Source organism: Choloepus didactylus, chromosome 7 (genome assembly GCF_015220235.1).
Source record: "Choloepus didactylus isolate mChoDid1 chromosome 7, mChoDid1.pri, whole genome shotgun sequence".
NCBI classification, from domain to species: domain Eukaryota; kingdom Metazoa; phylum Chordata; class Mammalia; order Pilosa; family Megalonychidae; genus Choloepus; species Choloepus didactylus.
Genome location: NC_051313.1, coordinates 128864083 through 128876992, shown reverse-complemented (window position 1 = coordinate 128876992; position 12910 = coordinate 128864083). Strand labels below are relative to the sequence as shown.

General features: G+C 39.6%; 1 protein-coding gene across 5 annotated transcripts in view; it reads right to left on the bottom strand.

Annotated features, from left to right (window-relative positions):
* Nucleotides 1-12910, bottom strand: part of GPLD1 (glycosylphosphatidylinositol specific phospholipase D1) — an 83407-nt gene that overhangs the window by 39098 nt on the left and 31399 nt on the right. For all 5 annotated transcript variants that reach the window (XM_037844563.1, XM_037844564.1, XM_037844565.1 and 2 more), the window contains one exon: nucleotides 2958-3097. In XM_037844563.1, the coding sequence (XP_037700491.1) occupies nucleotides 2958-3097 (140 nt within the window). The remainder of the gene's footprint in view (nucleotides 1-2957; nucleotides 3098-12910) is intronic.

Here is a 12910-nt window from a genome sequence, read left to right as displayed (position 1 = left end):
ACATAAAATGTTGTATATTCACACGACGGAATATTACGTGGCAGTAAGAAGGAATGATGTCATGAAACATATGACAACATGGATGAACGTTGAAGACATAATGCTGAGCGACATAAGCCAGGCACAAAAAGAGAAATACTGTATGTTACCACTAATGTGAATACTGAAAAATGTAAAATAAATGGTTAATAATCTATAAGAACAGATAAGTTATTGTGGGTAAATTTAACATTCTGGGAACACTCAGGAATGACTATGGTTTGTTAATTTCTGGTGGATATGGTAGGAACAAGATCACAGAAATGTAGTTATCTTAGTTTATCTATTTTTCTTATCTCTTTCCTAGGATATAGTCCATATATTTTCTTGGGGTAGAATAGGAACATGTTGGAAGTAATGTAGTTATTCTAGGGCATTTGTTTTTTCTTATCCCTTTGTTTTGGTTTTGTTTGAAATAATTTTTTATTGTCTTTTTTTTTTAATTTTTTGATAAAGTTAATTAAAAAAAAAAACATTAAAAAAAATATGCAGAGTCCCCTGAGGAGCTGGGGGAAAATTCAGAGGTGTTGGGCTTCCTCACCTGGATGGTTGCTGATGTTCTCACAAACACTGAGGACTGGTGGTTTAACGTGCTGACTCTCCATCCTGGGACTTGCCTTTAAGAAACCTGTTACTGCAAAGGAGAAGCTGGGCCTGCTTATAATTGTGCCTAAAAGTCTTCTCCTGAATCCCTCTTTTTTGCTCAGATGTGGCCCTCTCTCTCTAAGCCACCTTGCAGATGATCTCACTGCCCTCCCCGCTACATGGGACCTAACTCCCCAGGGTGTAAATCTCCCTGGCAAAGCACGATATGACTCCTGGGGATAAATCTGGACCTGGCATTGTGGAATTGAGAACATCTTCTTGACCAAAAGGGGGATGTTAAATGAAATGAAATAAAGTTTCAGTGGCTGAGAGATTTCAAATGGAGTCGAGAGGTCACTCTGGTGGACATTCTTACACACTATATAGATAACACTTTTTAGGTTTTAATGTACTGGAATAGCTAGAAGTAAATACCTGAAACTATCAAACTCCAACCCAGTGGCCTTGATTCTTGAAGACGACTGTATGACAATGTAGCTTACAAGGGGTAACAGTGTGACTTTGAAAACCTTGTGGATCACACTCCCTTTATCCAGTGTATGGATGGATGAGTAGAAAAATGGGGGCAAAAAACTAAAGGCAAAATGGGGGGGGGCATGGAATGATTTGGGTGTTCCTTTTTCACTATTATTTTTTTATTCTTATCAGTTTTTCTGGTACAAGGAAATTGTTTAAAAAAAATAGACTGGGGTGATGAATGAACAACTGTATGATGGTAATGTGATCAACTGATTTTTATTTTGGATGATTGTATGGTGTGTAAGTAAATCTTAAATAAAAAAATAGATAGGGAGATACGTAGACAAAATGATATAGCAAATTTGGCAAATCTATATAATTTATAGGAATTCAGGAAGATGTTGGGGTTGTTTCATTAGGTTTAGATCATGTCTGCAACAGCATTTTAAGCCTGAAAGTATTTCAAAACAAAACACTGAAGGAAAAATAAACTACAGCTGCATTTGAGCTGCTCTACCTAAAGAAAAAAAAAAAAGTTAAGCATAGAATTATTATGACCTAGAATTCCAATTCTAGGCATATATCCAGAAGAACTGAAAGTAGGGACTCAAAACAGGTATTTGTACACCAATGTTCATGGCAAACTTATTCACAATAGCCAGAAGATGGAAACAATCCTATTGTCCATTGACAGATAAATGGATAAACAAATGTGGTATATCCATATAATGGAATATTATTCAGCCATAAACAGGAATGAAGCTCTGATACGTGCTACAACATGAATAAACCTTGAACTCATCATGTTGAGTGAACTAAGCCAGACACAAAAAGATAAATCAATCCACTTAAATGAAATATCTAAAATAAGCAAATGCATAGAGACAGAAAATAGATGAAAGGTTACAGGGACTAGGGGAAGAATAAATGGGGAGTCATTGCTTAAAAGGTAGAGTTTCTGTTTGGGGTCATGAAAAAGTCTTCGTAATGGATGGTGGTTATGGTAGCACAACGTTGTGAATATAATTAATACTATTGAAGTATACACTTAAAAATGGTTATAGGAAATTCTATGAGATGTGTGTGTGTGTGTCAGTCACCATAGTGGATGGATGGATGAAGAATGAAAAAGCATGGATGGCAGAACAGATGAAAAGGAGGAAAAGAATAGACGGCAGAATGGATGAAAAACAGAAGAGCAGTCTTCTAAATGGTGGCACTGAGCCCAGGAGGAGGCCTTGTTTTGTATCTTTCAGGAAGGAGGCCAAGAAGTGCCATTATTCACAAGTGAAAGGCCAGTGAAGGCAGCATTCACTTCCCACTTCCTGTGCCAGAACCAAATGCATTCACATCCTGAGAAAGGGTTCTCGGTAAACTGTTTCAAGAAAATGCAATGTGGGTTGGACTTAAGAAACTTGGCCTCTTTTCAACATTATCATGATGCACAAGGTGTTTACCATATCAAGTTAGAATATTCGAATCACTATAGTAGCTACCTGTGGTATAATGGGAATCTGCTTATATCTTTCTAATGTCATTAGCTTCCAAAAAAATCTGAAAGAAATTATTTCCATCAGCATTTGAAACATTATAAATGAATATTCTATAAAAAATTCTTCCATGTTGCAATTATTTAATAAAGTGAAAGCTCCTTGTGTTTAAACATAGTTTGACCAGTTGTAAGGAGACGGTTTCATCCTTGCCATAATTTAACCACTAAATTAATGTTTTTGTGGATGATGAACTGATTGGTAAATGAGGGACTAACAGGTACCATTTAAAACATTTGTTGAACAATGGAATGAAACTAACAGTCATGAAAACATTCACAGATAACATATACTTACACCTACCAGCCAAGTCTTGCATAGGGAAATGACAGGAAGTAAGATGATGAGGGGCTGGAGACATGCTTTAGTGACTGCTGGGAGCTGCCTGTAAACACTGTCCATATGTTCCGTTCAAAAGCCTGGTACACAAATGATAAGGAATCCTGAAATAAAGGAATAATTACAACAGGTAAAGACATAGCATCATCAACAAAGCTACTGTTTCCAGTCAAAATACTGGATTTTTGTGAAGGAAATAAATTGTTCCATGTGCTAAAAACCCAAACATTGACTCCTATCAACAAGAAAGGTCACTTAGGACAGGCAGTTGGAAGAGTGAAATCACTACCACACACATCTGCTGAGGGATGGTTCAGTCATAGCCCAACAGGACAGGTCCAGCATGGGAAGCAAGTCAGCTGGGACTTAACAAACCACCCAAGTCAGGATGATCTATACTAATTTGCAGAACTTAACTGAAAAAAAAAAAAATTATGGACTAAAATCTTTAAAAAGAAAGGTTAGTTCAATCTAGAACTTCAATTATATTTATGTATATAGACTTTCCCTCCTCCCAAACAAATGAACCAGAAGTATACCAAAATGACAAAAAATACCCTCCAAACCAAACCCAAATCGAGATGCTACTGTATTTGCTTCGAATCCCAAGAAGCCAGGCAGGCCTGAGCAGTGGTACACAGAGTGCCAGAAGCTGTAAGCTAGAGAATTTAGAGGACAAGCCCTTCATCTTGGGATGTGGAATTGTTCTTAACATGGTTACTGCGGAGACACAAATATAGGCTGAAGAAGCACAGGTTATAAGGACCCTGCAGGAGAGACATGGCTTCTGCTTTCCCCACTCTAATGCTTCTGGCAGGCTGCACACACATTGCACATCTTAATGCCCTACTTGTAGCTTGCTCACTCATCCAGGAAGCATTTAGTGAAATCCTATTGTGTGCCAGGCACAAGAGGCCATGGGAACATAAAATCATTCCCTTAAACAACTTTTGCAAAGGAAAACAGACGCAGATACAAATAGTTGCAAGACAAAATGATACGTGCCCTGATAGAGGTTTCCAGGTCCAGGACTGACTACATAATTGGCGGAGCCCAGTACAAAATGAAAATGTGGAGTTCCCTTGTGCAAAAAAGTGTTACAAATTTTAAGGAGCAACAACAGCACATCATCCCAGTCATGGGCCCCTTCTAAAGTGTGGGGTCCTGGGTGACTGCACAGGTTGCACGCCCAGGAAGCCAGCCCTGCCCATGTCCTGGCCCAACTCCCAGAGACACCGTGCACAATGCTTTTTAAACCCTTCTCCTGATATTAAGAGCCCTCCACAAGCCAGCACTCACTAACCCTCCCAATCCTCTCATACTTCCTTGTATCCCTTGTCTTGTGTTCAAGTCAACCAAGACTACTCCCAGATTTCCAAACAGCCTGAGACTTTCCTAACATGCTACCAAAAATCTGCCCTGTGACTGCTGAAATCCTATCTACTGTTCAAGGCCTAACTCAAATGCCACTTCCTCCATGAAGCCTTCTCCGATAGCCTTTCAAAGGTAAAAAGTATCTTGCTACTAACTGTCCCCCCACCTTGGATATACTATGGTGTTTGTTGCATTCTACCCACATAATGGTTCTTTGTGCATTTGTCTTTTAATCCCTACAAGACTGAAAGTTTTTAAAGGTCAGAGTCTCTTTCATTTTTGTTAGATCCCAGAAGAAGAAACTAACATGTAGAAGAAGTTTCTAACCCAGGGGCCCCGCAGCTTATCTCACAGAAAACAGGTGCTCCATAAACTTAAGAATGAAGGCTGTTCCAGCTACAGTGGCACCTCAAAGACGGGTAAGGCAAGGTCAGATAGGTCCATAAGATGAACAACCAAAAAGGCCTGCTCTCCCTAGTTAGATAATGCAGCTGCTTTCCTAAAAAGAATACTATCTCGGAGGTGGGGCAAGATGGCGGACTGGTGAGCTGTATGTTTTAGTTACTCCTCCAGGAAAGTAGGTAGAAAGCCAGGAACTGCGTGGACTGGACACCACAGAGCAATCTTTGGGCATACTTCATACAACACTAATGAAAACGTTGAACTGCTGAGATCAGCGAAATCTGTAAGTTTTTGTGGCCAGGGGACCCGCACCCCTCCCTGCCAGGCTCAGTCCCGTGGGAGGAGGGGCTGTCAGCTCCGGGAAGGAGAAGGGAGAACTGCAGTGGCAGCCCTTATCAGAAACTCATTCTACTGATCCAAACTCCAACCGCAGATAGACTGAGACCAGACACCAGAGAATCTGAGAGCAGCCAGCCCAGCAGAGAGGAGAGAGGCATAGAAAAAAACAATACGAAAAACTCCAAAATAAAAGCAGAGGATTTTTGGAGTTCTGGTGAACATAGAAAGGGGAAGGGCAGAGCTCAGGCCCTGAGGCTCATATGCAAATCCCAAAGAAAAGCTGATCTCTCTGCCCTGTGGACCTTTCCTTAATGGCCCTAATTGCTTTGTCTCTTAGCATTTCAATAACCCATTAGATCTCTGAGGAGGGCCCTTTTTTTTTAATCCTTTTTTCTTTTTCTAAAACAATTACTCTAAGAAGCCCAATACAGAAAGCTTCAAAGACTTGCAATTTGGGCAGGTCAAGACAAGAGCAGAACTAAGAGAGCTCTGAGACAAAAGGCAATAATCCAGTGGCTGACAAAATTCACTAAACACCACAACTTCCCAAGAAAAGAGGGGTGTCCGCTCACAGCCATCATCCTGGTGGACAGGAAACACTCCTGCCCGTTACCAGCCCCATAGCCCAGAGCTGCACCAGACAACCCAGTGTGGCGGAAATGCTTCAAATAACAGGCACACACCAAAAAACTGGGTGTGGACATTAGCCTTCCCTGCAACCTCAGTTGATTGTCCCAGAGTTGGGAAGGTGGAGCAGTGTGAATTAACAAAGCCCCATTCAGCCATCATTTCAGCAGACTGGGAGCCTCCCTACACAGCCCAGCAGCCCAGAACTGCCCTGGGGGGACGGCACTCACCTGTGACATAGCACAGTCATCCCTCAACAGAGGACCCAGGGTGCACAGCCTGGAAGAGGGGCCCACTTGCAAGTCTCAGGAGCCATACGCCAATACCAAGGACTTGTGGGTCAGTGGCAGAGACAAACTGTGGCAGGACTGAACTGAAGGATTAGACTATTGCAGCAGCTTTAAAACTCTAGGATCACCAGGGAGATTTCATTGTTAGGGCCACCCCCCCTCCCTGACTGCCCAGAAACACGCCCCATATACAGGGCAGGCAACACCAACTACACACGCAAGCTTGGTACACCAATTGGACCCCACAAGACTCACTCCCCCACTCACCAAAAAGGCTAAGCAGGGGAGAACTGGCTTGTGGAGAACAGGTGGCTCGTGGACGCCACCTGCTGGTTAGTTAGAGAAAGTGTACTCCACGAAGCTGTAGATCTGATAAATTAGAGATAAGGACTTCAGTTGGTCTACAAATCCTAAAAGAACCCTATCAAGTTCAGCAAATGCCAAGAGGCCAAAAACAACAGAAAATTATAAAGCATATGAAAAAACCAGACGATACGGATAACCCAAGCCCAAGCACCCAAATCAAAAGGTCAGAAGAGACACAGCACCTAGAGCAGCTACTCAAAGAACTAAAGATGAACAATGAGACCATAGTACGGGATACAAAGGATATCAAGAAGACCCTAGAAGAGCATAAAGAAGACATTGCAAGACTAAATAAAAAAACGGATGATCTTATGGAAATTAAAAAAACGGTTGACCAAATTAAAAAGATTCTGGACACTCATAGTACAAGACTAGAGGAAGTTGAACAATGAATCAGTGACCTGGAAGATGACAGAATGGAAAATGAAAGCATAAAAGAAAGAATGGGGAAAAAAATTGAAAAAATCGAAATGGACCTCAGGGATATGATAGATAATATGAAACGTCCGAATAAAGGCTCATTGGTGTTCCAGAAGGGGAAGAAAAGGGTAAAGGTCTAGGAAGAGTATTCAAAGAAATTGTTGGGGAAAACTTCCCAAATCTTCTAAACAACATAAATACACAAATCATAAATGCCCAGCGAACTCCAGATAGAATAAATCCAAATAAACCCACTCCGAGACATATACTGATCACACTGTCAAACACGGAAGAGAAGGAGTAAGTTCTGAAAGCAGCAAGAGAAAAGCAATTCACCACATACAAAGGAAACAGCATAAGACTAAGTAGTGACTACTCAGCAGCCACCATGGAGGCAAGAAGGCAGTGGCACGATATATTTAAAATACTGAGTGAGAAAAATTTCCAGCCAAGAATACTTTATCCAGCAAAGCTCTCCTTCAAATTTGAGGGAGAGCTTAAATTTTTCACAGACAAACAAATGCTGAGAGAATTTGCTAACAAGAGACCTGCCCTACTGGAGATACTAAAGGGAGCCCTACAGACAGAGAAACAAAGAAAGGACAGAGAGACTTGGAGAAAGGTTCAGTACTAAAGAGATTCGGTATGGGTACAATTAAGGATATTAATAGAGAGAGGGGAAAAATATGACAAACATAAACCAAAGGATAAGATGGCTGATTCAAGAAATGCCTTCACGGTTATAACGCTGAATGTAAATGGATTAAACTCCCCAATTAAAAGATATAGATTCACAGAATGGATCAAAAAAAAGGAACCATCAATATGTTGCATACAAGAGACTCATCTTAGACACAGGGACACAAAGAAACTGAAAGTGAAAGGATGGAAAAAAATATTTCATGCAAGCTACAGCCAAAAGAAAGCAGGTGTAGCAATATTAATCTCAGATAAAATAGACTTCAAATGCAGGGATGTTTTGAGAGACAAAGAAGGCCACTACATACTAATAAAAGGGGCAATTCAGCAAGAAGAAATAACAATCGTAAATGTCTATGCACCCAATCAAGGTGCCACAAAATACGTGAGAGAAACACTGGCAAAAGTAAAGGAAGCAATTGATGTTTCCACAATAATTGTGGGAGACTTCAACACATCACTCTCTCCTATAGATAGATCAACCAGACAGAAGACCAATAAGGAAATTGAAAACCTAAACAATCTGATAAATGAATTAGATTTAACAGACATATATAGGACATTACATCCCAAATCACCAGGATACACATACTTTTCTAGTGCTCATGGAACTTTCTCCAGAATAGATCATATGCTGGGACATAAAACAAGCCTCAATAAATTTAAAAAGATTGAAATTATTCAAAGCACATTCTCTGACCACAATGGAATACAATTAGAAGTCAATAACCATCAGAGACTTAGAATATTCACAAATACCTGGAGGTTAAACAACACACTCCTAAACAATCAGTGGGTTAAAGAAGAAATAGCAAGAGAAATTGCTAAATATATAGAGACGAATGAAAATGAGAACACAACATACCAAAACCTATGGGATGCAGCAAAAGCAGTGCTAAGGGGTAAATTTATAGCACTAAACGCATATATTAAAAACGAAGAAAGAGCCAAAATCAAAGAACTAAAGGATCAACTGAAGAAGCTAGAAAATGAACAGCAAACCAATCCTAAACCAAGTAGAAGAAAAGAAATAACAGGGATTAAAGCAGAAATAAATGACATAGAGAACAAAAAAACAATAGAGAGGATAAAGATCACCAAAAGTTGGTTGTATGAGAAGATCAACAAGAGTGACAAGCTCCTAGCTAGACTGACAAAATCAAAAAGGGAGAAGACCCATATAAACAAAATAATGAATGAAAAAGGTGACATAACTGCAGATCCTGAAGAAATTAAAAAAATTATAAGAGGATACTATGAACAACTGTATGCCAACAAACTGGATAATGTAGAGGAAATGGACAATTTCCTGGAAACATATGAACAACCTAGACTGACCAGAGAAGAAATACAAGACCTCAACCAACCCATCACAAGCAAAGAGATCCAATCAGTCATCAAAAACCTTCCCACAAATAAATGCCCAGGGCCAGATGGCTTCACAGGGGAATTCTACCAAACTTTCCAGAAAGAACTGACACCAGTCTTACTCAAACTCTTTCAAAACATTGAAGAAAATGGAACACTACCTAACTCATTTTATGAAGCTAACATCAATCTAATACCAAAACCAGGCAAAGATGCTACAAAAAAGGAAAACTACCGGCCAATCTCCCTAATGAATATAGATGCAAAAATCCTCAACAAAATACTTGCAAATCGAATCCAAAGACACATTAAAAAAATCATACACCATGACCAAGTGGGGTTCATTCCAGGCATGCAAGGATGGTTCAACATAAGAAAATCAATCAATGTATTACAACACATTAACAAGTCAAAAGGGAAAAATCAATTGATCATCTCAATAGATGCTGAAAAAGCATTTGACAAAATCCAACATCCGTTTTTGATAAAAACAGAAGGAAACTTCCTCAACATGATAAACAGCATATATGAAAAACCCACAGCCAGCATAGTACTCAATGGTGAGAGACTGAAAGCCTTCCCTCTAAGATCAGGAACAAGACAAGAATGCCCACTGTCACCACTGTTATTCAACATTGTGCTGGAAGTGCTAGCCAGGGCAATCCGGCAAGACAAAGAAATAAAAGGCATCCAAATTGGAAAAGAAGAAGTAAAACTGTCATTGTTTGCAGATGATATGATCTTATATCTGGAAAACCCTGAGAAATCGACGATACAGCTACTAGAGCTAATAAACAAATTTAGCAAAGTAGCGGGATACAAGATTAAGGCACATAAATCAGTAATGTTTCTATATGCTAGAAATGAACAAACTGAAGAGACACTCAAGAAAAAGATACCATTTTCAATAGCAACTAAAAAAATCAAGTACCTAGGAATAAACTTAACCAAAGATGTAAAAGACCTATACAAAGAAAACTACATAACTCTACTAAAAGAAATAGAAGGGGACCTTAAAAGATGGAAAAATATTCCATGTTCATGGATAGGAAGACTAAATGTCATTAAGATGTCAATTCTACCCAAACTCATCTACAAATTCAATGCAATCCCAATCAAAATTCCAACAACCTACTTTGCAGACTTGGAAAAGCTAGTTATCAAATTTATTTGGAAACAGAAGGTGCCTCGAATTGCTGAAGACACTCTAAAAAAAGAAAAACGAAGTGGGAGGACTTACACTCCCTGACTTTGAAGCTTATTACAAAGCCACAGTTGCCAAAACAGCATGGTACTGGCACAAAGATAGACATATAGATCAATGGAATCGAATTGAGAATTCAGAGATAGACCCTCAGATCTATGGCCGACTGATCTTGGATAAGGCCCCGAAAGTCACTGAACTGAGTCATAATGGTCTTTTCAACAAATGGGGCTGGGAGAGTTGGATATCCATATCCAAAAGAATGAAAGAGGACCCCTACCTCACCCCCTACACAAAAATTAACTCAAAATGGACCAAAGATCTCAATATAAAAGAAAGTACCATAAAACTCCTAGAAGATAATGTAGGAAAACATCTTCAAGCCCTTGTATTAGGCGGCCACTTCCTAGACTTTACACCCAAAGCACAAGCAACCAAAGAAAAAATAGATAAATGGGAACTCCTCAAGCTTAGAAGTTTCTGCACCTCAAAGGAATTTCTCAAAAAGGTAAAGAGGCAGCCAACTCAATGGGAAAAAATTTTTGGAAACCATATATCTGACAAAAGACTGATATCTTGCAATATATAAAGAAATCCTACAACTCAATGACAATAGTACAGACAGCCCAATTATAAAATGGGCAAAAGATATGAAAAGACAGTTCTCTGAAGAGGAAATACAAATGGCTAAGAAACACATGAAAAAATGTTCAGCTTCACTAGCTATTAGAGAGATGCAAATTAAGACCACAATGAGATACCATCTAACACCGATTAGAATGGCTGCCATTAAACAAACAGGAAACTACAAATGCTGGAGGAGATGTGGAGAAATTGGAACTCTTATTCATTGTTGGTGGGACTGTATAATGGTTCAGCCACTCTGGAAGTCAGTCTGGCAGTTCCTTAGAAAACTAGATATAGAGTTACCATTCGATCCAGCGATTGCACTTCTCTGTATATACCCGGAAGGTCAGAAAGCAGTGACACGAACAGATATCTGCACGCCAATGTTCACAGCAGCATTATTCACAATTGCCAAGAGATGGAAACAACCCAAATGTCCTTCAACAGATGAGTGGATAAATAAAATGTGGTATATACACACGATGGAATACTACACGGCAGTAAGAAGGAACGATCTCGTGAAACATATGACAACATGGATGAACCTTGAAGACATAATGCTGAGCGAAATAAGCCAGGCACAAAAAGAGAAATATTATATGCTACCACTAATGTGAACTTTGAAAAATGTAAAACAAATGGTTTATAATGTAGAATGTAGGGGAACTAGCAATAGAGAGCAATTAAGGAAGGGGGAACAATAATCCAAGAAGAACAGATAAGCTATTTAACGTTCTGGGGATGCCCAGGAATGACTATGGTCTGTTAATTTCTGATGGATATAGTAGGAACAAGTTCATAGAAATGTTGCTATATTAGGTAACTTTCTTGGGGTAAAGTAGGAACAGGTTGGAAGTTAAGCAGTTATCTTAGGTTAGTTGTCTTTTTCTTACTCCCTTGTTATGGTCTCTTTGAAATGTTCTTTTATTGTATGTTTGTTTTCTTTTTAACTTTTTTTTCATACAGTTGATTTAAAAAAGAAGGGAAAGTTAAAAAAAAAAAAAAAGAAAAAAAGAAAAACAAGGAAAAAAAGATGTAGTGCCCCCTTGAGGAGCCTGTAGAGAATCAGGGGTATTTGCCTACCCCACCTCGATGGTTGCTAACATGACCACAGATATAGGGGACTGGTGGTTTGATGGGTTGAGCCCTGTTCCACAGGTTTTACCCTTGGGAAGATGGTTGCTGCAAAGGAGAGGCTAGGCCTCCCTATAATTGTGCCTAAGAGCCTCCTCCTGAATGCCTCTTTTTTGCTCAGATGTGGCCCTCTCTCTCTAGCTAAGCCAACTTGAAAGGTGAAATCACCGCCCTCCCCACTACGTGGGATCAGACACCCAGGGGAGTGAATCTCCCTGGCAACGTGGAATATGACTCCCGGGGAGGACTGTAGACCTGGCATCGTGGGACGGAGAACATCTTCTTGACCAAAAGGGGAATGTGAAAGGAAATGAAATAAGCTTCAGTGGCAGAGAGATTCCAAAAGGAGCCGAGAGGTCACTCTGGTGGGCACTCTTACGCACACTTTAGACAACCCTTTTTAGGTTCTAAAGAATTGGGGTAGCTGGTGGTGGATACCTGTAACTATCAAACTACAACCCAGAACCCATGAATCTCGAAGACAGTTGTATAAAAATGTAGCTTATGAGGGGTGACAATGGGATTGGGAAAGCCATAAGGACCACACTCCACTTTGTCTAGTTTATGGATGGATGAGTAGAAAAATAGGGGAAGGAAACAAACAGACAAAGGCACCCAGTGTTCTTTTTTACTTCAATTGCTCTTTTTCACTTTAATTATTATTCTCGTTATTTTTGTGTGTGTGCTAATGAAGGTGTCAGGGATTGATTTAGGTGATGAATGTACAAGTATGTAATGGTACTGTGAACAATCAAATGTACGATTTGTTTTGTATGACTGCGTGGTATGTGAATATATCTCAATAAAATGAAGATTAAAAAAAAAAAAAAAAAGAATACTGTCTCAAAACTCTACCAACCAATCAACCCAAAACTAGATAAGCACTTACCCAATCGAGGCACAGACGACCACAGCAGGCACCCTTCCCAACATGGGTTCCTTTTTTCATTAAAAAATGTTGCTCTCAGATAGAGAGCTGGAGCCATTATCTTTATTCTTCTTTTCTGCTGGCTCCCACCTGCCTTCTTCCTCTAATAAATCTTAAACTTTATACTTAAACTTTGACT